This window comes from Siniperca chuatsi, linkage group LG21 (assembly GCF_020085105.1).
Source record: "Siniperca chuatsi isolate FFG_IHB_CAS linkage group LG21, ASM2008510v1, whole genome shotgun sequence".
NCBI classification, from domain to species: Eukaryota; Metazoa; Chordata; class Actinopteri; order Centrarchiformes; family Sinipercidae; genus Siniperca; species Siniperca chuatsi.
The window spans coordinates 24,058,399-24,084,663 of record NC_058062.1 but is presented as its reverse complement, the minus strand read 5'-3'; the positions used below and the strand labels follow the sequence as shown (position 1 = coordinate 24,084,663).

Sequence of the window (26,265 nt, the reverse complement as noted above, 5' to 3'; positions counted from 1 at the left end):
TGACCAACAAAACTGAAGATTAACTTTGAATTGACAGAATCACTGACTCTCTCCTCCACAGCCACTGCTACCCTTAACTACAGGGCCAGTCTGAACAGTGCTCCTGACAAACCCAGCCCAGTGCCCACTAATACTGGTAACGCCACCATTGTGTTTCGTTTATGCTGTGAATGAGTGCAGTGATGTCTACTGTGTACTGCTGGGTCACCAGTCTAGGCTCTTCAGTACTGATTTTAGACCAGAGATACAAGATGCTGCTTCCCGGTGGCACAGTGAGAGGACAGGCTCAGTAGTGAAAGCGCACAGCTTTTTGTTACAGTGTAAATGTGTCTGAATTTTATAAGCAGTCAGTCGTTGAGCTGGTGAAACAAACCTATTTAGACCTTTAAACTACTTGGTGACACAAGTTTTAGGCAGACTTTGATCACGTAAAGATAATTTCTTTGATCCAGCCACTCGGCTGTCACAGTGATACTTTCTCTCTCTGAAGTCTGTCATGCACATGTTCGCGTGTAAAAAGCTAATTAGAAACCAGGTTAAACATACATGAAATCCCAGAGAAATCTAGCTTGATAAATCGGGTTACTCTAATCCCCTACCCCAATTATGGAAAGTGGGTTTACTATAATGGTATTTAAAGGTATAAATGATGTTTAAGAAATCATTACTGCAAAAGGCATTTGTCACCCAGTGCCTAAAGTGCAGTAAACACACTGATTGATATAGTACAGGCCTGTATCCCTTCTACATCTACATATCCTCTAACCATTTAATTTACAAGTGCTTCTTAGGATTTGGAGTATCCTAAATACATGTGGTATCACACAACAGTATCATTTAGGAGTCCCCTAACATTACAGGCTATATATGGTTATAAATAAATGTTATACACTAGGCACTTCATGAGCGAAATCTGATGCAAAAGTCAAATAATTTAAAATACTGAAACTGACAAGGGGGATGCCATGAATACAAACTCTTAATGAAAGGGTACCCTGGTTTAGAAAAGTTAGGGATCCACTACCCTAGAGGTTGTGCCTCCTAAATTACTGGACTTCCACTGGACCTAAGATCTGTGGTCATCTTTAAAAAGTAGCTCACTAAAGAGACTCATGTTTACACATGCCTTTGTTATATTTCCATGCGTATATTATGTCATGTTGCTTTACTACTTTTGTGCATTTTTATCTTATGAGAAGCATTTTGGGATGTTTCAATTTGCTTTAATTGTACTAATTTGTGTTGCCGTGATCCAGGTCGTCGCACTGACCTCCCCGCCCCAGGAACAGACAACAGCCACATTGGCATCATGACCATCTTGTACAACAACATAGGCAAGGACCTGTCCAGAGTCTCCATGCCAGTCGCTCTCAATGAGCCAGTGTCTTTGCTGCAGAGACTCAGCGAAGAGCTGGAGTACTCCGAGCTACTGGACATCGCCAACAACATTGATGATCCATATGAGAGAATGGTGAGTTGTGTTTACTTACAGTGGTGGGGAAAAGTGTTTTGCCCCATTCCTGATTTATTTTTTTGCATGTTTGTCACACTTAAATGTTTCAGGTCATCAAACAAAATTAAATATTAATCAAAGATAACAGAAGTAAACACAAAATGCAGTTTTTAAATGAAGGTTGTTATTATTAAGGGAAACCTAATAACTGATTGCAGTTGTTGTTGCTAAGGGAGGCCCAACCAGTTATTAGGTTTAGGGGGCAATCACTATTTCACACAGGGCCATGTAGGTTTGGATTTAGTTTTCCCTTAATAATAGCAACCTTCATTTAAAAACTGCAGTTTTTTTTATTTGTGTTATCTTTGACTAATATTTAAATTAGTTTGATCTGAAACATTAAAGTGTGACAAACATGCAAAAAAATAAGAAATCAGGAAGTGGGCAAACACTTTTTCACACCACTGTATATTCCTAACCAGCTGGAGATGAGATACAGTTGAGTTCAGTGGTAAGTTCATTAATAAAAAAAAAAAAGCATGTTCCCAGGTGTACGTGGCAGTGTTCTCCATCTCTGGATATGCATGGGCATCCTGGAGAAATCGCTACAAACCCTTCAACCCTGTTCTGGGAGAAACTTACGAGAGTCAAAGAGAAGACAGAGGCTTCCGCTTCATCAGTGAGCAGGTAACCAACAGAGAAGGATATAGACACTGCATGCTGACCAAACCTCAACATCTGGGTTTACAACAAACTGTAATGCTGTGTTATATGTTGTGCTTTCAGGTCAGCCATCATCCGCCCATCTCTGCCTGCCACGCAGAGTCAGAAAACTTCACTTTCTGGCAAGGTAGGAGCATTGTGCTTAGAGATGAGTGCTGGATGCATCTGTACTGTGTAAGTGGAGTCAAACCTAATGCTCTGTTTTTTTCTGTCTGTCTGACTGCTCTCAGATCAGAGATGGAAGAACAAGTTTTGGGGGAAGTCAGTGGAGATAATCTCTTCTGGACCGGTCAATGTTACCCTGCCCAAGTGAGCCACTGCTTCATTTAACACCACTCACACAATGCAGCAGATAACAGCTAGATGTACAACAGTAGTATAAACTACTATCTAGTATAATTAAGTACAACCTTACAGTAGTAGAACTGACTGCACCTGCTCATAAAATACTGAAAACAGTATACCAAAAAAGCATACTATACAGTCAAAACATCATGTTGAGAAACCATTGTCGACTATTCCAATCAAGTAATGCAGAGGTGGACCCCAATTTGTGTACAATAATCCATAAATTCATATAAATATTTGCATACAGTATGTTAAGATGTTAATATACTCATTTGAAATTTTAGACTCTCCTTTTCATGACTGTATTAATATTATAAAGAGTACGGTCTAGACCTGCTCTATAGGAAAAGCGCAATGAGAACTTCTGTTATGAATTGGCGCTATAAAAATTGCATATACAGCTTCTTAATTGCAAAAATTAGAAAAAATTGTGATCTGGTTACCTCCATATTTTTCTTGAATCGTTTAAATGAGAGAAGTGCTCCATTATCATACAAGCTAGCAACAGTTAGAATGCCTTTTTCTGCCCACTGTTTGAAAATATTGTCACTAAATATAGATACTGACATGATCCTGGGTTCTTCATATAGGGGAATAGGGTGATACAGGCTTATTCCAGTTCACAAATTTATGAGAACAGTCCCATATTCTCACTGAGTGAAATATGTTTGGGTTGTTTGTTATTTTCCTAAGATTTTTCATTCACAGTAAAGGGCATAAATTTAATCCAAAGGTAATACATCATTGTTTTCTCTTCAAGCCCACGCACAGATTTTTTTAAACCATTGCTTCAGCAGTTTTAGTTGTGCAGCCCAGTAATGTAATTTCATATTAGGTAGACCAAGCCCACCTGACTCATGTGGAAGGTACAGTACACTTACAGTATATAGTCTTAAGACTTTACCTCCCCAAATAAAAGCAGAGAATACAAGATAGATCTACTGATAATTTTATACAGTGCATCTGGAAAGTATTCACAGCGCTTCACTTTTTCCACATTTTATGTTACAGCCTTATTCCAAAATGGATTAAATTAATTATTTTCCTCAAAATTACAAACAATACCTCATAATGACAACGTGAAAGAAGTTTGTTTGAAATCTTTGCAAATTTATTAAAAATATAAAACGAAAAAAATCACATGTACTTAAGTATTCACAGCCTTTGCCATGACACTCAAAATTGAGCTCAGGTGTATCCTGTTTCCACTGATCATCCTTGAGATGTTTCTACAACTTGATTGGAGTCCCCCTGTGGTAAATTCAGTTGATTGGACATAATTTGGAAAGGCACACACCGGTCTATATAAGGTCCCACAGTTAACAGTGGATGTCAGAGCACAAACCAAGCCATCAAGTACAAGGAATTGTCTGTAGACCTCTGAGACAGGCTTGTATTGAGGCACAGATCTGGGGAAGGGTACAGAAAAATTTCTGCAGCATTGAAGGTCCCAATGAGCACAGTGGCCTCCATCATCCGTTTGAAATGACCAGGACTCTTCCTAGAGCTGGCCACCCGGCCAAACTGAGCAATCGGGGGAGAAAGGCCTTAGAGTGACCATCGGGTTCTTGGTCACCTCCCTGACTGACAGAGCTCCAGCGTTTCTCTGTGGAGAGGGGAGAACCTTCCAGAAGAACAACCATCTCTGCAGCACTCCACCATTCAGGCCTGTATGGTAGAGTGGCCACTCGTCAGTAAAAGGCACGACAGCCTGCCTGGAGTTTGCCAAAAGGCATCTGAAGGAAACAAAATTCTCTGGTCTGATGAAACAAAGATTTAACTCTTTTGCCTGAATGGCAAGCGTCATGTCTGGAGGACACTGGGCACCGCTTATCACCTGGCCAATACCATCCCTACAGTGAAGCATGGTGGTGGCAGCATCATGCGGTGGACATGTTTTTTTCAGCGGCAGGAACTGGGAGACCAGTCAGGATCGAGGGAAAGATGCAGCAATGTACAGAGACATCCTTGATGATAACCTGCTCCAGAGCGCTCTGGACCTCAGACTGGGGGCGAAGGTTCATCTTCCAACACGACAACGACCCTAAGCTCACAGTCAAGATAACAAAGGAGTGGCTACGGGACAACTCTGTGAATGTCCTCGACTGGCCCAGCCAGAGCCCAGACTTGAACCTGACTGAACATCTCTGGAGAGATCTGAAAATGGCTGTGCACAAACGCTCCCCTTCCAACCTGATCTGAGCTTGAGAGGTCCTGCAAAGAAGAATAGGAGAAACTGTCCAAAAATAGGTGTGCCAAGCTTGTAGCATCATACTCAAAAAGACTTGAAGCTGTAATTGGTGCCAAAGGTGCTTCAAAGTATTGAGCAAAGGCTGTGAATACTTATGTACGTTTTTTTTTTAATAAATTTGCGAAGATTTCAAACAAACTTCTTTCACGTTGTCATTATGAGGTATTGTTTGTAGAATTTTGAGGAAAATAATGAATTTAATCAATTTTGGAATAAGGCTGTAACATAACAAAAAAAATGTGAATACTTCCTAGATGCACTGTATCACAGGGTTGTATAATGAGATTCTATTTTGTAGTTCCCTTTATGCTACTCAAAAAATGATATACAATAGATTAAAAAAGCTGTTTCTCAGTCTGCTGGTCCTTGTCCGGAGGCAGCTGAGGTGCCTGCCAGAAGGCAAGGGAGAGAACAGTCTCTGAGCGGGGTGAGAGGAGTCCTTAAGAATGTTGCGGGCTCAACGCAGACAGCGTTTCCTCTGGATGTCCTCAATGGCTGGAAGTGGTGGCCCTGTGATGCGCTGGGCAGTTTTCACCACCCGCTCTAGTGCCTTGCGCTCTGCAGCAGAGCAGTTCCCATACCAGACTGTGACACAGTTGGTTAGGATGCTCTCTAGTCTGCTGGTTCTCCGAAAATATGGGTCCCCAGGAACTTGAAGCTGGAGACACGCTCAACAGCCATCCCATTAATGTGGATGGGGTCATGTGTGCCTCCTCTCTCCTTCTTGTAGTCCACGATGAGCTCCTTTTGTCTTGGAGGTGGTAGGAGCAAGTTATTGTCTGAGCACAATGTGGCCGTGGCGTTAGATCCATGCACAGGCCTGCAGTCAAGTGTGAAGAGGGAGTAGAAGAAGGGGCTCAGCACACAGCCCTGTGGTACGCCAGTGTTGAGTGTGATGGTGGTGGAGCAGTTGTGGCCTGACCTAAAAAGCTGGGGTCTGTTTGTCAGGAAGTCCATAATCAAATTGCAAATGGAGGTGTTAATGCCCAGCTTTCCAAGTTTGGTGAATAACTTGGAAGGGATGACAGTGTTGAATGCAGAGCTGAAGTCAACAAACAGCATTCGTGCATAAGTGTTCTTATTGTTCAAGTGTGTGAGTACAGAGTGCAGTGCCATGGAGACTGCATCCTCTGTGCTCCTATTGCTGCGGTAGGCAAACTGGTATGGGTCCAGTGTTGATAGGAGGAAGTCCTTTTTTAGGTATGCCAGGACCAGCTGCTCAAAGCACTTCATAACAATGGGTGTGAGTGTTACAGGGCGGTAGTCGTTCGGCACGTTGGACTAGAGTGTTTCGGCACTTGCACAATGGAGGTGGATTTAAAGCATGCTGGCACAGCTGCTTGGGCGAGGGACAGGTTGAAAATATCCGTAGAGTACCGAGCGAGCTACTCTGCACATGCCTTGAGTACGCGACCGGGGATGCCATCTGGTCCAGCAGCCTTGTGCGCGTTGATCCGGCTCAGTGCAGTGTAGACATCTGTGGAGGTGAGTGTGATGGTCGAGTGGTCAGCTGAGGGTGTGAGCTTGGTGGCAGTTTCCCTATTGTCTCTCTCGAAGCAAGCATAAAAATCATTACGCTCATTCAGGATGGAGACATCTATGGCTACGGAGGTGGAGTGTCTAGGTTTGTAGTTGCTGATGTCCTGCCACATGTGTTGAGTGTTGGAGTTGGAAAAGTGCTCCTCTAACTTTAGCTTGTAGCAGTGCTTGGCCTTTTGATGCCCCCCCCCTCAGATTTGCCCTGGAATTGCTGTAGGACTGTGCGTCACCTGATCTGAAGGCAGTGTTGCGTGCCTTCAACAGGAGGCACACCTCCTTGTTCATCCATGGCTTCTGATTTGGATATGTTTGTCTGCTTCTAAGTTGTAACACTGTCTATGGTGATGTTGATGTAGTCCAGTACAGAGGCGGTGTAGCTGTCTATGTCCATATGAGAGCCACAGGTGGCCTGAGAGGCAAACATACTCCAGTCTGTGTGTTGAAACCTGTCCTGGAGTGTGGAGTCTACCCTCGCAGGCCATACATTGATGGTCTTCACTGATGGCTTCACACGATTGATTAGAGGTGAATACTTGGGGGTAAGGAACAAAGAAAGGTGATCAGATTGACCCTGGTGGGGGAGGGGGGGCACGGCGTAAGCCTCAGCCGTGTTTGTGTAGAAATGGTCCAAAGTTTTGTTTCCTCTGGTGTGACAGGAAACATACTGGTGAAATTTGGGCAGCACTGCCTTTTAAGTTGGAGTAACTAAAATCTCCCGCAACAATAAATGCTGCCTCTGGGTCAGTAGTCTGTTGTTTACTGATAGCCGCATGAAGTATGCTCATAGCAAGCTTGGCATCAGCATCCGGAGGAATATAAGCTGCCGTTATAATGGTGGAAGTGAACTCCTGTGGCAGATAAAACGGTCTACATTTAACCATAAGAAACTCTAGGTTAGCTGAGCAGTGTCTCCTAACAATTCGTGCACCAAGCTTTAACGTAAATGCACAATCCTCCGCCTCTGGTCTTACGGATCAATCTGCCCTCCTGTCTGCCCGTAGTGTGTGGCATCCAGCTAGCTCAATAGCATTGTCCGGTTTACCGCTGTGTAGCCATGTTTCAGTGAAGTTCATGACATTGCAGTTCAAAAGTATTCTGCTGTTGATGATGCGGAGTCGAATCTCGTCCATTTTGTTCACCAATGATCGTACATTTGCAAGGAAAATGTTGGGTAAAGAGAGCCGGTGTGGTGTTAGCTTTAGCTTAGCTCTTAGCTCTCCGCGCTTCCCCTGCCTTTGTTTACAATCTCGACGCCGCCTGCGAGCACTTCCGCCGGGCCGTGTAGGGTGCGTAGCATTGGGTGTTCTGGCGATCTCAGGGACAGGTAGAAAACAAGTCTGAAAACAGGCAAAAATGCCCAAAAGTAAGTGAGGTTAAATATTATTACATCAAGTGTGTGTGTGTGTGTGTGTGTAGGTACGGTGATCACTATGAATGGAACAAGGCAGTGACATGTATCCACAACGTGCTGAGTCAGCAGCGCTGGTTGGAGCACTATGGTGAGGTGGTCATCAGAAACACAAAGAGCGATGTCTGCACCTGCAAGATCACCTTTGTCAAGGTTAGGACGCACGCACGCACACTGATGCACACACAGTCTCTCGTCCATCTATTACTCCTAGTTCAGTTAGAAATCAGAATAATGCACATGGACTCTTCCTCTTCTCCTGTTTAACCACCCTGACCCTTTCCTCCCCATATTCCAGTCTCGCTACTGGAGCTCAGACAACAGTAAGAACGAGGTGCAGGGTGTCGTTCTGGACAGGGCTGGAGAGGTGGTTCATCGTTTTGGAGGCCTCTGGCATGAGGGCATCGTCTGTGACACCCTGCCTACGCCAAAGTGTATCTGGAAGCCCAGTGAGTAGCATTCCTTCCAGTCTGAGCACTGGCAAAGTCCTCAAATGCCCTGACAAATTTAGGTGTTGACCTATTCTATAGTGTCATATTGCGATTAGATATAAGCTAACTTTCAACCTGAGTCACCACTGACTGACTCTAAAATCTTGTAGTGTTGTAAAAGATACAGAAAGGATGTATAAATATATAGGTGAATTTTAATGACACATGGTTTGCAAATGGGAAAGTTGTCCACACAGTCTGTCTGTTGAGACTCTTCTGGTACAAACTCTGCTCTCAGGGCAGCTCCACTGTCAGGACAGAAAATGCACATAAAAAATACAAAATAAAACCGTGTAGACACTTCTGGTGGAAGCGATTTCGTCTACTACAACTACACTTGTCTACAACTATTAATTCCTTATATTAATTTTGCCTATACTGTCTATGTAGCATGTAACGTGGGTATCTATGCCAGTATAACAACATACAGGATATCGATTCAATAATTCTACTTGTAACAGTATCTTATTTGCATGCGCTATTGATTTATTTTGTCAAAATAGGACATAAACTATGGTGCCTGGACAATGATTTTTAACATTTGACATCGAAAACAAAACTGGAACTGAAAAAGGAAACATTGGCATTGAAAAAAGTTTCACTGAAAAATCAGTACTGCATAAATGCTTCCTGTCAGTCAGATTCTGAAAAGCTAGTTCGTGCTTTTATTTCCAGTAGACTCGATTACTGTAATGCACTTTTTTTGCTGGACTGACAAAGCAGGTGTTAAATAAACTCCAGCTTATTCAAAATGCTGCAGTCAGAGTTTTAACTTAAAACCAAAAGGTTTGAACACTTCACTCCTATTTAACATCTCTTCACTGGCTCCCAGTTAACAAAGAATTGATTATAAAATACGTCTTACTGTTTTTAAAGCTATGAATTGCTTAGTGCCTTCCTATGTCATTGACATGCTCGCTGAATACACACCGGTCAGATCCCTTAGATTATCAAGTAAAGGTCTCCTCACTATATACCTAGAATAAATTCTAAATCGAAATAAATGGTGTCTTCAGTCATTATGGTCCTAGTCTCTGGAATTCTCCACCACATGAACTCTGCTTTTAAAAGAAGATACTGTTGTAGCAGACTAAAAACATCTTTTTTCGCAAGCTTTTAGTTAGGTTTTAAAGTGTGTGATTAACAGGTAAATTATTTATCATAGAATTAGTATTTTTATCATTATTATTCCCTTTTTAATATTACCTACTTATTCCATTCTTATTGTAATACAAATTTTTCTTGTTTTGTTTCCATATGTTATACTTCCTTATCTTATGTTATCTTGTATGCATGATTTTTGCGTATTTTTCTTGCTTGCTTTTATTTTTAAGCACATTGAGTCTATGGCTGTCGTATGAAATGTGCTATATAAATAAACTTGACTATCAAAACCTGATTACTAACCGTGACTTACAACTTCAGGTGATTTTTATATTCAAAGGATTACAACACTTTTTAAAATTCAAAGATAACTCGGAACAAAATATATCAGACTAATTATAAAATGTAATGAATATAGGTACCACACTTATTGTGATTGCTAATTAGGTCATGCAACTGCATCCCCCTCAGCTCCCAATTAATTTACAAATACCTAAGGGTTTTCCATAAATCAAACCTTCTACTTTAGATTTCTTTTTATCAAACTACTGTCTAATGGTTTACAGCTCAACTAGGTGATAACCTTTATTAGCAGAATCTGAATCATTATTTGAATAATTGTGCCTTACAAGATGAGAGGTAGGTAGGGTTTGATTCTGATCAGGTGACACGTCAATAGTTTCTGCATATTTGAGGTTGTCTGTTCTGTGTTTATTTTGAAAAACTCATATTCAAAAAAAGATTTGCTTAACCATAATGTTAGTAGAAATGATATGCGCGGTTATTAAAGAAAGTGTTGTAAAAATGACTATTACTGTCACAAAAACAAAACGCACAATAGAGGATCCCAGAGGCCCCAATAATCCCATTAGGTAATCTACTGGATCAAATCCATGTACTTAATACAATTAAACTAAACCTTGTTCCGCTTCCTGGTCTAAATCAGCTACAGTGCATCATTTAAACACATTTATAGATGGACAGCTAAGAAGTTACATTAATTTCGGTGACTTTAAAACAATTATTAGTTACTAAATGTATCAATATTGGACTGTGCATGATCAATTTAGGGGTTGGATCAGAATTATTGCAAAAGCAGAATATTCTAACAATAATTTATGAACATTCTAGCATTGAAATTGATATGGGGGGGAAAATCTCTAAGGTTATTGAAGATTTACAGTAGTACAGTTCAGCAGAGTTACTTATAGAGGTTGAGATCTCTGCCCCTGAACGGGATCAATTCAAATTACTTAGCATAGGAGCTAGTGCTACACTTGTTATTTCACAATTATCTTGCCCTGTCAGATTAGCAGCGCTGTATTGTGTGTATGTGGAAACTCAGTACCTTATGTACACTGGAGATACTGACACCTGGAGGTCAATAATACCGATTAACCTGGATATGACAAAATCAACTATTTCTTTCTGAGAGTCTGGGAGGGAAGATGAGTGATGTCCTGGAAAATAACAATCTTTGTTAGTTTTATTGAGCTCTCCAGCCAAAGCATACAAGTCATACTTTTTCCAGTCCACTGCAGTGAAAGGAAGTGCAGTTAACATTGGCGAGTAAGTTGAAGGTGGTAGTTGTTGACACACCCAACAGTCAGATTTCTGTTGTTTGCATGGTCCAGTCTCTTGCTGGGGGCCATGTTCTGATGGCCAGCAGCAAGCAGTTTTTTCTCCTGTGTGATCTGTCTTATTTCCCAGTGGTGCTTCAGTCAAAGCACTCTGAGCATTGTGCAAAAAGAGGATACGAGTCATCCTCATGGTCATCTGAGCTTCCATTCAGTGGTGAGCCTCTTACATCATCCTAGTCTGTGTCCTGTCCACCTGAGTTCTTGCACTCATGTGGTCATCCTCAGGTAAGGGACGTTTCCTTCTGGCCACAACCGCTTGTTGGCACCGTCCTTGCACTTGTGTCCCTCGATTGACTCTCTCCTGCACTGCGTGGCATAGATCCATTCTGGCATTCATTCCCCCCTTAGGATGGTTCTTGTGGTTTAACAGCACTTGGCATGGACCTCTCCATTTAAGAGAAGAAATGACACAACCAAAACAAAACCAAACACAACATCTCTTGGCTCAAAAGGATAGATAGCCCCTTTTCCCAGGCTCTGGCATGTCTGCAAAATCTCTAAGTGCAAGTTTGAGAGAATGTTGGTTAGGGTTAGCACATAGTCATTCATGAATTTCTCTGTCTATATCAGAGTAGGTCTGTGAGATGTCAGCCGCAGGCTGTGGACATAGATATAACATTTCCTGTGGACTTAACCATGTCATACAGTTAGGTGTCTTTTCCAATAGAATACTGCACTAAAGGCAAAGCACTTCATTAGATCAGACTTGTCAGTTAAAGGTTTGCTATGACTTCTCATTTAGTTATTCTGCAGTCACTCTGAGACTCTTGAGTCTCTTAGACATGGCACACATTGATATTGTTATTTTATTTAACAATTTATTCCTGTGGTCTCCAATATTTTATCATCTTATGATGGGAATGCCGTATCACACCATCTTCCCCCCACGATCCCACAAGCAGTCACTTCTTACCCTCAGGGGAGGTAGACTTCCTGGATGTTTGGGAGTTTTTGAACCCTCCCCAGCAAGGTGGACAGAAGTGTGATTTAGGATCCCAGAAACAAACTGTCAGTGCAGTTTGCAATACCACTCGCGAGATAAGGATCTCTTTACAATACTGTCACACTTTATTTTTCAGAACCTCAGATTAAATTGCATCAGTTTAAAATGACTATTTTAGACCTGTTATTGTTCTGGGCCTTATTACAAAGGACCGGATAGCAGTTTCAACCGGTTATGCGTCACAAGGCTGTCTGTTTTGAGATTTGCGCGATACCTGGCACAAATCATGAACGGATTACTTTTTTTTTCTTTTCTTTTTTATTCCATTTTTCCCCCGTTTTCCTACATGTGTGAAACTGTTTGCAACTTCCAACACATGGAGGAAGGACCTGAGATGAGTTAAGCAGTTCTTTAGCAGCATTGCAAACTAACACATTGCTTTCAGAATATCAATCTATTAATTTGCAGAATCATTATCACCCGTGTGTGCAGCACACACAATATCCAATTGTGGAGGCAAGAGAATGCCTTTCAATTAGTTGTAACAAAAGTAGAATGTTGGATAGTTTTACTAGATGATGCCATATAACTAAAATGCATATCTCGAATCGGTGAATAATGGTGGCAGTTTGGCTCTCAGCTAAAAATACAGGCATGTTAGTGCCTACAACTTAGCTCTTTAAGGTGATGTTTTAGGAGGCAAAGTGGTTAAGAATGTGCTATACAGATTTTATACAGCCTTCACAACCCAGTCCTTTTATAATAGCCGTAGCTGTGATAGCTCGCAATCCGACTGGCATCCCCAGCAAGGAGGCCGTTTATAAGAATAGAAAGCCATCGGGCGGTAATGAGAGCCCTGTTTCCGAACCAAGATGCCCCTGACAAAGCTGTTCGCTTCCAAAAAAGGCAGATCATTGTCTGGTGCTGATGTGAGAGCAGCCTTCAAGTCGCTGAATGCAGAGGTCATGAGTTTAGTTTATTGAAGAGGTTCAGAGTGGCAGTATAAACAACAAAGTGGATCCTTGAATCAAAAGCCTGCAGAGGGAGCACATCTCTGCTTTTGTATGTGGAGCAGGCACTGTCTGGTGAGAGGAGAAGACAACCATTTTTTCAAAACTTCCCCAGTTAGGTGACCCAAGACTGACAGCTTGGCGAGCAGTGCTCTATGACCTCTTTCAGTAAAAGTATCTCAGGAGCAGAATAGAGTCTGTTCACATGCCTTCTCAGAAGCAACATGCCTCCATCAGGTCAACAAGGTGAAAGTCTCTGTCCAAGGTTTCTGCCTCGTAAAGGAAGTTTTCTGATGAGCACCTTTCTGAGGGGTTCTCATATTTACAGCACAAACATTAAAACATTAAACGCACAAATTCAATAAATACTGCTGCAGCATCAAAAGTTTCCTCTTACAAGGATAAGTTTGGATGAGGCTGGGAACCACCTCAGAATGTAACTTCACACAGGCAGCTCTATTTTGGAAAGTTTAATCAACAGGGCATTTTGCGGGTTTAGGCACTAACGGTGGTATTTATTAATTACTAAACACATGAAGGCAAAAAGAACACACCACTATGTTCCTGAAGAATGCAGTGGTTGTTTTCTTTGCACAGTGAGAGGCACGACAAAATACTCGTTATGTTAAATACTTGTTTTGCAATAATATCGGTGCACGTAGAATACCTGATTGAATTAGTTAATACTTTTACTTTCTGTAAGTACATCCCTTACACTCTGCTGTATGTGTTTAGGAGTGTTTGGACTTTTAAATTCTTCTGCTTTGAGTCTTAGAACTGTTGGACCCCAATATAGAGGCCTTCTTACAAATCAGAGGTGAAGGGTGAAAATCAAAACATGAAACAGATGCAATTGAGGCACTCTCCTATGTTCCTGAAAATGGTCAGAGTAAAAGCAGCATCAATGACAATAGACAACACACAACACAACTCTCACATTCAGTGCAACTCGAGGCTTCATGAGTTTTAAATTTGGAAATTTGAGATGTGGATCCTATAATCATGGCTGGCCATGTTTTTCACTGACCTACCCCTTAACCCCCACCTTCCTTTCTCCCCCCAGTCTCTCTGGGTTTTGTGCTTATGCACACTACAAGCGGGGGAAGGTATCCCCTTTTGAGCTCAATATTTTTGGCGACTAAACAACCTGTGATAACAGCCAAGAGGTTTGTATGACGCATTCGTTCCGAGCAACACTCTGAGAGATCAGCCAGGACTTTTTGTCCCCCGACTCTGATCTCAACCTTATTCTTATGATTGGAACATCTAGTGCCCCATAACCCAAAACAACATAATCACAGGGCCTAATAAACCATGCATAAATTCTATTACGCCCATAAACCGCTTTGTCACCCCCAAATGTCTCCCACAACTATTCTGTTGTGTGCTATTACAGTAGATGGTTCCACCTAACTTGTACATGTACTATACTTTGCTGCTACTTTATTCGCTATCATTTAACTTTTAGACTGTACTGCACTGTTGGCAGTATAGTTTATGTATATTGCTTGACTTTTTTTTTATTTTAGCTTCCCTTGTGTATTCTTTATTATCAATCATTAATTTTCATAATTGTCTGTGCTATTTCTGTCCTTGTGCTGCTGGAAAACCTAAATTTGCTCCTGGGGGGTCAATAAAAGGCTTATCTTACACTTAAATACACTAACTTAGCTCTATGTTCTTTGTGGTATAATAAGTGAATTAAATGCTTCATTAAAAACAAAACAAAGCATTTACAGTATGCCAGATACCCTTAGCCATCTGTAATCTCTTCACAAATCTCCCACGTCTTCAATGTTGTTGTAAAATACAAACTTGAATGGCTCCAAGATTGATTCCTTCTCATGTTCGTCCAGGCCATCACTTGTTTCCTCAACCCAAAACTGTCCATACAGCTGTGCAGCCTCAGCCAGTTCCTCTTCCCCCATCTTCAGTGCATGGGTAACTCCACCTTGGCTGAAAACACATGCTGGTTTGCTTTAACCCATTCTGCTGCCGTCTTGCAGTCATGTACAGTCCTGGGCTCCACACTGTCCTAGGGGGAAAAAGGTTGTCTTCCTATAGCATAATTGCTGCACCAACAGTATCAGATCCTCTATTCACATACAATAATATATTGCATTCCTTCTTTTAAGATCTATATTTATATCTCGAATGAATCATAGTACATAAACTTCAATTCAAATATGATTAATTCATACAGCCAGCAAAGTCTTTGCACACTGTTTAAGTGTGAAAACAGCTTTTTTCAGTATACATTTTAATCTACGCTGAACAGCCTGTATGACAGAAAATCTTTATTTTATCTTCTTTTGGACGACAAATAACCAACCTGAGCGTCATAGTCAACATCTTAAGACAAATGCAGATCTATGCTCTTGCTAAACTGTTTATATACAACTGTGTGTTCGACTTTATTAAACGTTTTTGTAAACAGTTTATCCACAGAAAAAAAGCTAATTCTGCCATAAAACTCAGGAGCTAATGCTAGCCAGAGTTGGCGTAACTACATTTAAAATGACAAATAGCATACCTACATGTGTAACATTTGTCAAAATAGCTACCGCTATCAAAAGGTGTGATTAAAATCACGCAAATTACCAATGAACATACGCAAGTCAGTCACCTACTGTTGTCACGAGGCATAGTGTAGCGGAAACAACCGAGAATGCCTTAAGTTCCATCCTTTTGGGAGATGTAAAAAAATAAAAAAATAAAATAATTCCTGTCCCGACAGTGGAGTTGACTTGAGAGAGGAGCCTGCACCGGAAGCGACTCCACAGAGGAGCCCTGCAGGCAGACCCCTCTCAAAGTTGTCGACCACATTGCCTGATGTCCCCAGTCTTAAAATGCATGATGTCATTTCCTGTTTAGATGTGCAGCCTGATGACCACTTCCAGTTCTATGGCTTCTCACGTTACGCCAGAGAACTAAATGAACTGACGCCTGACCTGAAGGCAGTCCTCCCGCCTACAGACACACGCTTCAGACCAGACCAGAGGTACAAATAGAATTTTTATTTATTTAAACTGAAATATTTTCATATTATTTTTTCACCCCAGTTATTGCACCATCTTCCATGTTGACCAGTTGTTTAATTCCTGCCCCTCTTCTCCCCATCAGGCTCCTGGAGGAGGGGAAAGTAGCAGAGGCAGATAAAAAGAAGGATGAGGTGGAGGAGAAGCAGAGGGAGATGAGGAAGGAGATGGCCAAGAACGGGGAGGAGCACATCCCCAGGTTCTTCAGGTGAGGAGCTCTGCTTTTGGGCCTTTTGGGAAGGAAGATTTAACATTGCACACTTATACACAGCCAAATGTTGCCTCCGCCCTTATATCAACAATATGTTAAAGGGTTACTCCAGTGATGGAGAACTCACAAGACACAGATGAGAAAAAATATCAAAATAAATGTAGCAGTGAGATCCTCACTTTTAGTCCCTGGTATGATTTAAGCTCTAAAAATGCTTGATCCCACATTTCCATGATGCCATGATTCCCTGCATCCTATATCCCCCTGTCAAACTCCACGCCTCAGTTTGTAACGCACGCTCTGTAATAAATTTGTCATCTCTATGCCCACACTGAGATTACCCTGATGACATCATCAGGGGTTGTTTCCTCAAACTTGACGAAGTTATGGCAAATAAGACGGTGTAGTCCCTCATTATGGCAAATAAACTGAACTGAATGATATTTATGAACTTTACTGGTGGAAAAGTTGGACTGTATCTGACAAATTCTGTCAGACAGGGTCTTCATCTTCAGTTCTAAGTCACCACTCAAGTGTTCGTCATTTTCACAGTTTACTTCAACAAAAATTGTAAATGAGTCAATAAGCCTGTTTATGGCAAATTTTAAAGTTACAATAATGCTGCTGCTATACAGGAAAAAAACAACAGATAAAAGCAAAAACAAATAAAAACACCATGGAATTAAATAAAAGTTAAATAAAATTTAAAAGGCAAGAGTGGGGCGATTTAAACCAAGCAACATATTAATGTTCATAAATGCTTTACTTTAAAAGACAGTTTTAAGAAGGGATTTAAAAGATGCTAATGATGTAGCCTGTCTGATCTCAGAGCACCCAGACAGTGGAACACTCTGCCTGTCTAACAGTTTTTGTCACAAGCCGGGATCCAGGAATAACCAGCAGAGCCACATCCAGACACATACGGAGTCAATAAATCATTAATATAATTTGGATTAAGGCCATTTAATGCTTTAAAAGTGATCAGTAGAAGTTTAAAATCAATACGGAACAGAACGTGAAGCCTAGTGTAAGTTGGCTAGCACAGGAGTCACGTGTACATATTTCTTGATGCCTGTTAAAATTCACAGCAGCGTTCTGCACCAGTTGGAGTCAGTGAAGGAACATGATGAACAACATTCTTCACTTGAGCCTCAAAACAGAAATTTTTTTGAGTCATTTTTTGATGCATCTCTAACAATCTGCTTTATATAAGCGTTACAGAATTGGAGAGGGGCATACCTGTGTCATCCACATAACGACTGTCGGAGACACCATGGTTCTGAATGATCTGGCTGAGAGGAAGCGTGTATATTGAAAACAGTAGTGGGCCAAGAATGGACCCTTGAGGAACACCACAATTAAAATGTGCAACAGAGGAACATGAATTTGCTTTAACAACACAGAAGGAATTATTGGAGAGGTATTAACGTAGCAGATGTAGAGCAGTTCCCTTAAGACCAACCCAGGTTTCTAGACGATGCAGGAGAACAGAGTGATAAATTGTGTCTAAAGCAGAACTGAGATCTAAAAGCACTAGGACTGAGCAGTCTATCAGCTGTTAAAAGTAGCTTTACAAGGGCTGTCTGTGCTATGGCAAGCTCTAAAACCTGACTGAAAACTATTAAAAATATTATTGTTCATAAGAGATTGAGTTGAAATTATTTTCTTCGGCACTTTAGATAAAAAATTATTGAGTAATAGGGATCCAGATTACCATTTTCAGTAATGGTTGAATAATTGCGTGTTGGAAACAATTAGAAAAATTACCAGAAGTCAGGGAACTGTTAATAATCAATATAATAAAATGGCCGCCAGTGTGGAAAACCTCTCTTAAAAACTTAGTTGGGATAATGTCTAAAACACAGATAGAGGATTTCATTTGAGAAATGAATTTATCTAATGCTGAGATGCTAATAGTTTGAAACTGAGTGAGGGAAACAAGGTTATTGTTGAAGGTTAGTAGATTTCGTGGATCAGGTCAAATTTGAGACCGACTGGATCGAGTGTGCTCATTTGGCCAGGGGTGGTGTTTTGATTTTAGCTTTCTGATTTTAATTGGAGCACTGTCGTCGAGAATGGAACAACAGTAATTGTTGAAAGAAATGATTAATTCATCTGGATATTGTGGAAGTGTTGTAATAGGAATAGAGCAATTGTAAACAACTCAACGATTCAACTTGAGTCTGGTTCTGTCCAAGGTTTCTGCCTCTTAAAGGAAGTTTTTTTTTTTTCTTGCCACTGTCGCCAAATGTTTGCTCATGGTGGGATTTGTTGGGTCTCTGTAAATATTATAGAGTCCGGTCTGGACCTGCTCTATAGGAAAAGTGCAATGAGATAACTTTTGTTATGAATTGGCGCTATATAAATAAAATTGAATTGAACTAGATATAGGCACTCATTAGACATGGGGTATGAAGGGCAACATAGATGAATATTGAAATCACCTAAAATAAATATTCTGTCATACTTGGATAAAACAATAGACAAGAGTTTAAACATGACATTACCCAAATTAATGAAAATAATGAATCCTAAATTTAAGTAAAATCCTAAAATTATATACCTCTTGTCACAGCAAGATTGTAATTCTATTAAAATGTTAAAGGAATAGTAGAAAAAGTAGGTAACAAAATTTCCCTACCAGTACCTCTAAAGGAACTTACTACTGGTGCTGGTCACTATACACAAAACTAAGTCCAATAATGACAAAGCCCATCTTACACAGTAATTCTAAGCAGATTTTGGTTTTCCCTGATTTTTTTATTTTATTTTGGAAATGTAACTGAAGTATAGTCAAACCAAACAGCCTTGTCCATTTACACTATTCTCCCACAATGCATGGTGCAAAGGAAATGGAGGAGCTGCTCAAAAATTTATATGGGGGTGAGACTACACAGAAAGATCTTGGAAAACAAACAAAAATCAAAGAGAAATATTTTGATGTCCGAAGTTTAATTGGCAATGACGTTCCAAAGTTTTTGTACAGGTTAAACAAATAAGATCAAACGTTTTAAGTGAATTTTAGATGGGCCAGTAGGTGGATTTCGTTACCTTTGGACAGAGACAGACTAGCTGTTTCCAATCTTTATGCTAAGCTAACCAGCTGCTGGTGGTGGTAGCAGCTTCATATTGTGTTATCAATCTTCTCATCTAACTCTCAGCAAGAAAGCAAATAAGTATATTTTCCAAAATGTCGAACTATTCCGTAAAATGTTTGTTAAAATGACTTTAAAAGATGAGTGCTTAACAGCAACCGTTTTCTTTGGTTTATTATCTCAGGAAAGCTCTGGATGAGGCCAACAGAGAGGTGTGGCTGTACAATGAAACCTACTGGAAGCTCCGCAAAGACCCTGGCTTCTCTAAGACTGAAAACCCGGACCTGTGGTAGAACACTGCACTTAGCTTATTGCTGAGGCTAAATGAAACTACCCAGGTGCTAAACACATGGTAATATGATGAAGAGGAATAAAACGCCCCTCTGTTAGTAAATCTGATTAATTGTACCCAAGCTGGTCCAGTAACCGATGCATAAATATACTCAAGTGACTCGTCAACAAAGATCTGCTGCTACCATTACTGCAAGAATGTAAAGGAGAAGGGCGTTTGGAAGCATAAATGAACCTCTCATTGGGTTTTTGTGCCATGTAGAGGTGAGGTGCCACTGTGGAACAAATGAAGACTGATTTTAGAAGAAGCCGGATGTCTTTCCAACTTTTCACTTACCTCTTACCATAATGGAGACCTTAAATATAATCATTCATGATTCAAAAGGAAATTTCAACGTAAAATCCAGTTTTTAAACTCTTTATCGCTGCCCTTGAGAAAATTGTGGGTAAATATCTTCAAGTTTTCCTGTAAGGATTGAGGTCTTTCTTTGTCTGTAAAGTGTCTTATATCATATTTGTGGGACAAATGTCACATGTTATACTTTCGTTAGTTTTAGCATGTCAATATAAATATTTTTATGCTGCCTCATTTTTATGACAGCTGTGATGAGGTTCAGAGGCTAGCTTCCTGCAGAGGGGTCCAGAACACATGGAGGGCTAATTCTGGTGCTTGTAGGGTGTATTACAGGTGAGCTGGTGCTGTCCTGCTTTCTTTCTCAGTGGGTCTTACTGTATAAACTTGTGTGGATTTGTAAAGTCAGTGTGTATTTTCTGATGTTTAATTGTGACACATTGGTGATGCATTGTTTTTCTAAAGTGTCCTTACGCTGGTTAAATCTAGCAGTCCTGTTAGCCTAGCCTTCTTCCTCTCTCACCTGTATGAATTGTTGATGTCCAAAATGAGCTGACAGACCAGGATTGCATCTCTTGGACCTTTATGCTTTCCGTTGATGCAATGAAGTATTTTTATTGATGTTTCAACAATGGATTTTATTAAGGAAAAGAGACTATGTGACAGTTTTTTCTTAATGGTTTTGTTTCAAATAAAGGTTCCATAATCAACACTGTTTTGCCTCAAGGTCCATTATTATCTCAAGGTCCATGCACTAGCTTTTTCAGGAATTTTCAACTGCATCTCAAGGCCTTCATCTGTAAAGGGAGTTCATTGAGTTGCCACACTCAAATTATCACGTCAGGTTAATGAAGTCAAATGTGTGGCCAAAAGAAAGTGAGCAGATAACAGATGAATTCAGAAATAACGGCCAAGTCATGATAGATTGGACCACATTCTAATGAGGCACTCTTTAGAAAGGGCTTATAAGTTATAAGTAATGGCTTTATTCATGGGAAATAAAATATTTACTAATGCTTTATTAATCACTTATAAGCCATTAATATGACCAACTTTTGGGTTGCCAGGTTGTGGAAAATCCTCCAGCATGACATGATTTGTCATTTTAGTTCTCTGGTATGGAGATCCAAATGTAATACAACCATGAAATTGCAATCTGATAAATGTTTTAACACCCAGCTCATTATTGATATATACTGATTCTTTTCAGTTTGTTGCAGGTCATTTCTAGTTCATTGTAGTAGTTTTTTTTTCCAAACGGCGCAGAGCCAGTTATGATTCACATTACTGCCTCTGCTCTGTTTGTCTTGACTAACAAAAACTGTATGATGAGTCACATTCGATGCAAAACGCAATTTCCAGGACCTTTTTAAAATAAAAACAGCTGGAATGGGGGGAAAAGACGCTAAATAAACGCTTATGAAAATAAGCAGGATGAAATAACATTTCACAATATGGAGCTGAGTTTTAAAAATTCCTTGGAAGATTTCACCTTTTCATGGTTATATTGCCTATTTAGTCTATTAATAAAACATTTTATTTCATAATGTGTCATTTCTTTATGTAATATTGAACACGCTGGGTCTCCATACTTGAGTTCATCAGGTAGACTGCTGACATTCTGGAGAAGAGCTCTGGAGAATCGGGACGAAAATCCATTTAACATTTTACAGCCGCAAACCTGCAGTGATTTAATATTTATACCCATTTCTCAACCCATAAAGGAACACTTAAGCCTTCAGTTTATCAGAAAAAATCTAAATAACCAAATTTGGAGATACATGGTTTTCACTGGACAAGAAGGGTATGAAAATTTTTAATCTGAAAAGTAATTATACCTGTCAGACAAATGTAGTGGAGTAAAACATACAATATCTTCTGTGATGTAGTAGTACGAGCTTTTTTTGGGGGGGGTCTTGTCAAATGTAAATGTGTCATAAATTGACAGCTCTTGGTATGTATGATAAACAGGATGCACCATTTTGTTGTTTTCCATAATTTTGGCAATTAGTAATTTCACTTCTATTGGGCAATTTGGTAGCTATGCAAAAATGATTATTCCATGAACATATTAAGGTTTTAACTGGAGTACATCATCAAATCAAGTTTATTTATAAAGCATATTTTAAAACAACCAAGTGCTGTACAATAATTTAACATAGAAAGAATAAAATTGTGGTAACGTGGTATTAAAACCTTGTTGTATACACAAAAATTGGTAAAGGAGAATTTTTAAAACATAGAGGACTAAAAGTCGTAGAAAAGGTTTCAATCGTAGTCATCTGGACACTGTCTTATTTTGAAGGACTAAATGCATGCATGGATGCATAGAACCATTAAGGGCATTCAAAGGCCTGAGAACACAAGTGGGTCTTGAGTTTAGCTTTAAAAATGTCTACAGAGGAGGAACACTTAATAGAAAAGTGCTGACAGAGACCTCTGCACAGGAGCCCGCCCCTCCAGACGCGATGTCAGGTGACCCTCTGGCTCAGCTGACCCGATGGGACCCGGTTTGGCCTCACTTTCCCGCCATCAGGAAGTGCTACCTGGTACAACTACCAATAATAAGCTACACTTAACTTGACAGTTCATACACTATTATTTATATTATTACATTGTATTATTTTACCGTACATACTTATCATCAACCGGTAAATCCACTTTGTACTTTACACTTATTTTAATTTATACTTATATCCACTTTGTACTTAATTTATCTTGCCTGTATTATAGTGTATTATATTCTGATTTGCTTAGAACTTCTGTCCCTGTGTGCCCTGACGTGACAGTGAGCTGCTGTAATGAAAGAGTTTCCCCTCGGGGATCAATAAAGGATTCTGATTCTGAATCTGATGCTGGAAGAGGCGTCTGAGATTAGCAAAGCCGCTACCGCTTCACTCACCCTGTGTGCGTCTGTCACCATCTGCCAGGATTGTGGCCTGGCTAATCCACAGACACCTGTGGCTGCAGCAATCCTCTGTTGCTGAGGCTTCGAGGAGAGACCTGCTGGAAGCCCCCATCAGTCCGGACAGACTGTTCAGATCGCGTTTCCCTCGGTGCTGGACCCTGCCAGGTCGGCTTCGTAGGAAGCGGACATCATCGTCTGTTGTGTGTGGTTCTTTGCATGCTCTTTATGCACAAAACAGTTTTGAAATTAAACACAAACATCGACCCCTAAAGAGCAGTTTTCCTGTAATAATGCAGTCTGTCCCTGAATCTACTGGTTGAGCCACAGCTGTCGCACACACATCCCCCGCACTGTGAGCTGGCAGCCTTTAACCTTTCGATTAATAGGCAGCACGGACTCACGACATTTAAGCAGCACTCTTCCTCTGTCACACATTCAGAGGCTTCCCCACACATTGTCTTTCTGACTCTGGAGCCTTCCTCTCAGCCCTTTCGGGCTTGGCTAGGCTCCATGGCAACCGCAGGGCACCAAGTGCATGTACGCCCACTTTCAGAGCATGCTCCATGGACAGCTGAATGAGCAGGCTGATCAGCAGAGGTTACACAATGCAGTTTGCCCCCCCCCCCGCAGTTCAACGGGATACAGGAAGCGATCCTGTCATCCCAGGAACAATGCCTCGCTCTCCAATCAGAGCTGCAGGAATGGGTCACTACATTGCGCGCGTGGCCACCATGTACCGTTCTCAGCATCTGTTTGTGCACTACAGAGAGCAAGCTCAAGGTCTGCCTCTGTCTGCACAGCGCCTGTCATACTGGCTGTGTAAGGCTGTTTCACAGGCGTATCTCTCCTCTGGGATGGAAGAACCCAAAGAGGACCAAACAAGACACAAAGAAGGAGAGAAGATGCGGGCTTCTTCCTGTTTTATAGTCTTCTGTCAAGAGGCGGTGGTGTCCGATGTTAACGGTGCAAAACTTCACTCTCCCCACCCTAAATCTATCCTGTCTTTAGTGTTTTCTTTGTTCCAATTTTTTTTCTAAAGAATTAATGACGTTAGCATGTCTAATGCTCCCATGTTTAAAAGCTTGGCCTCCAGTTGCTGAAAGATACCAAACACCTTACATATCTTATGAATAAACAGGACATCATTCACTGAACACTGCCTGATATTATACAGGCTCATAGATGATGTCATGTTACAACATCTGTTCTCATGACAATACACACACATATATATATATATATCCTATGTGTGTATATATATGCACATGTATACCTATATGCACAGCAAATGAAATAGTAAAATAAAATCAACGCATGTTCGTGTTCCTTGTATCACAGAAATGTGTATTTGCTTCTCCCCCCTGAGATGGATGAAAAGAGGAGGGGGACGACAGTCCCTGAACAGGTATATACACCCTGTGTGTGTGCATCAGGCAGAGTTGGTATTTCAACTTCTTACGAGCTATGATCAACTTGCTGGTTAGACGTTATCATTTTTTGCATCATTATCTACTAAGAGACTCCAGACAACCCATCTATATCTTTTATGGATTAGCTGATTTGTGTAATTTGTTCCTGTTGGTTCAATTCCTATTGTTCCTGCATCAAAATCAGCATATTGACCCTGACATGAACGCGCAGGTGTCACCCAGAGAGAGCTGCCCCTTTTATGAGAAAAGACCTTACACTGTCTTAGCTGAGACTCTTAGGTTAAATCTGATTTCCCCGAGACTGATAAAAAAGATGCAGGCGTGGGGCCGGCGGCTGGTCGTCCCCGTGTATTAGGTTGGTCAGACCGATGGTAAGCCACTTTGCCAGCGTACACACACCTGGTAGGGGGAGGAAGCTTGAGGTCTGGCGGCTGGTCGCCTCCTCCGGTAGGTCATACCGATGGTAAGCTGCCTTGCCGCATACACACTCTTTCTTCTCGCCTCTAACCTCTGTTACTCAAAACTTGTGGCAGCAACTCTCAGGGCATCTTTCCACGCTGGGAGTGTCGGACCTTGACGAAGCAGCGGGCCTGATCCAAAAGGCAAGGATCCCTTCTGAGTGCAGGCAGCGCTGGACCTCGACCTGCTATAGGCTTCCCTTTCCCAATGTTACCTAAACTTTAGGCGGGCACGTAACCGAACAGTTGAAATTTGCCTCTTGTACCTTCTAGATAGGCCAGAGATTGACCTCGCTGTCAGGGACAGCCTGATAGATAGTCAACCAAACCTATAATCATTAGCCTTGTTCCTAACAGACCCAAAAGGAATGCCTAAAGGTCCCTAGCATCTATGTAGGGAAACTAGACCTAATTGGGATTAACCTCTAGCCACCCCGTGGAGGGGGCTTACCTGAAGGCGATGAGGAGGAGCAAGCCGGGTCTGCTGGTGATGAAAACAAAGCAAGTTCAACATGCCCAGAATATCTTTTTGTTATTCGGCTTCACTAAGCCTAACAACTGCAAACACGCTAAGCGGTCACACAACGGTGGTTAACAACTCGGTAAGTCAACCCAGGTTTTCCCAATCCAGCCATGAGCACGTTCACATCAAAGGGGCGGTGTTTGCTGCATATGACCAACCGCAAATATGGACAAGTCTACGGGCAGCTGAGCGGCATATTTTACAAATGAAGAGCAAAATGTAATATTAGACAAATACAAGAAGTTAAACACATAATCCAGCTAAAAGCAACACAGTTGCAGCTGCCAAATGCAGGAAGGACAGCTTATAATATCACTGCACCATCAATAGGGCACAAGTAGATCTGACTATAATTACATTTGTGTATTCCATTAATTTAATGTGTTGCTTAGATGTATTTTTATGGTGTGTATGACAATTTTAGCCTTATTCCGTCGGACTTGGGAGTAAATAAAAAATAAATATAAAAACATAAATCAAAGCGGTAAGTAGGCTCACTTTCAAGTACAACAAGTACAAGGCTTTAGTGCTTCAATCATTCTCTGTTGTAGGATGATATCAGTTTACAAAAGCACAATGAAATGGCTTTGATATTGCTTGTAGCCAACGGGGGGAAAATGAAATGGAAAAGACAGAAGGGGGCTCAGCTGGCCCTCTGCAATAATGAGGGTCCCCTCAATGGAAGGGGTGGAAGGGGGTGTCTCATCAGACCCTGGTGGAAGTGGCAGCTCCCAACAGGCCACATTTGTACAGGGTATGTGTCAGTGAGTCAATGTCAAACTACTAGGTTACTAATAAAACATAATTATATAATATACTTGTATTTACTTGCTCTACAGTTGATGGGGAGACACTGGTTTTGCTGCCACCACCCACTTACATACTGTCCCATACAGAGGTAACAGTGAAAGCAACCTGCCATACACTCTGGTAGGTAATCTGTGGTTGCTGACCATAGATGAAGAAGACTATTTAGATGTCTTATTTTCCCAGGTGGAGTATGGACACTTGGCTGCCATTGATTTATCTTTAATTACTTTTAACTACAT

General features: G+C 41.0%; 1 protein-coding gene across 4 annotated transcripts in view; it reads left to right on the top strand.

Moving 5' to 3' along the window:
* Positions 1 to 20,612, top strand: part of LOC122869547 (oxysterol-binding protein-related protein 7-like) — a 41,332-nt gene extending 20,720 nt beyond the window's left edge. For all 4 annotated transcript variants that reach the window (XM_044182689.1, XM_044182687.1, XM_044182690.1 and 1 more), the window contains 10 exons: positions 62 to 136; positions 1,257 to 1,471; positions 2,003 to 2,140; positions 2,240 to 2,303; positions 2,407 to 2,485; positions 7,731 to 7,875; positions 8,021 to 8,171; positions 15,785 to 15,911; positions 16,034 to 16,156; positions 19,439 to 20,612. In XM_044182689.1, the coding sequence (XP_044038624.1) occupies positions 62 to 136; positions 1,257 to 1,471; positions 2,003 to 2,140; positions 2,240 to 2,303; positions 2,407 to 2,485; positions 7,731 to 7,875; positions 8,021 to 8,171; positions 15,785 to 15,911; positions 16,034 to 16,156; positions 19,439 to 19,547 (1,226 nt within the window). In that variant the 3' untranslated portion in view covers positions 19,548 to 20,612. The remainder of the gene's footprint in view (positions 1 to 61; positions 137 to 1,256; positions 1,472 to 2,002; positions 2,141 to 2,239; positions 2,304 to 2,406; positions 2,486 to 7,730; positions 7,876 to 8,020; positions 8,172 to 15,784; positions 15,912 to 16,033; positions 16,157 to 19,438) is intronic.
* The last annotated feature ends 5,653 nt before the right edge of the window (positions 20,613 to 26,265 follow it).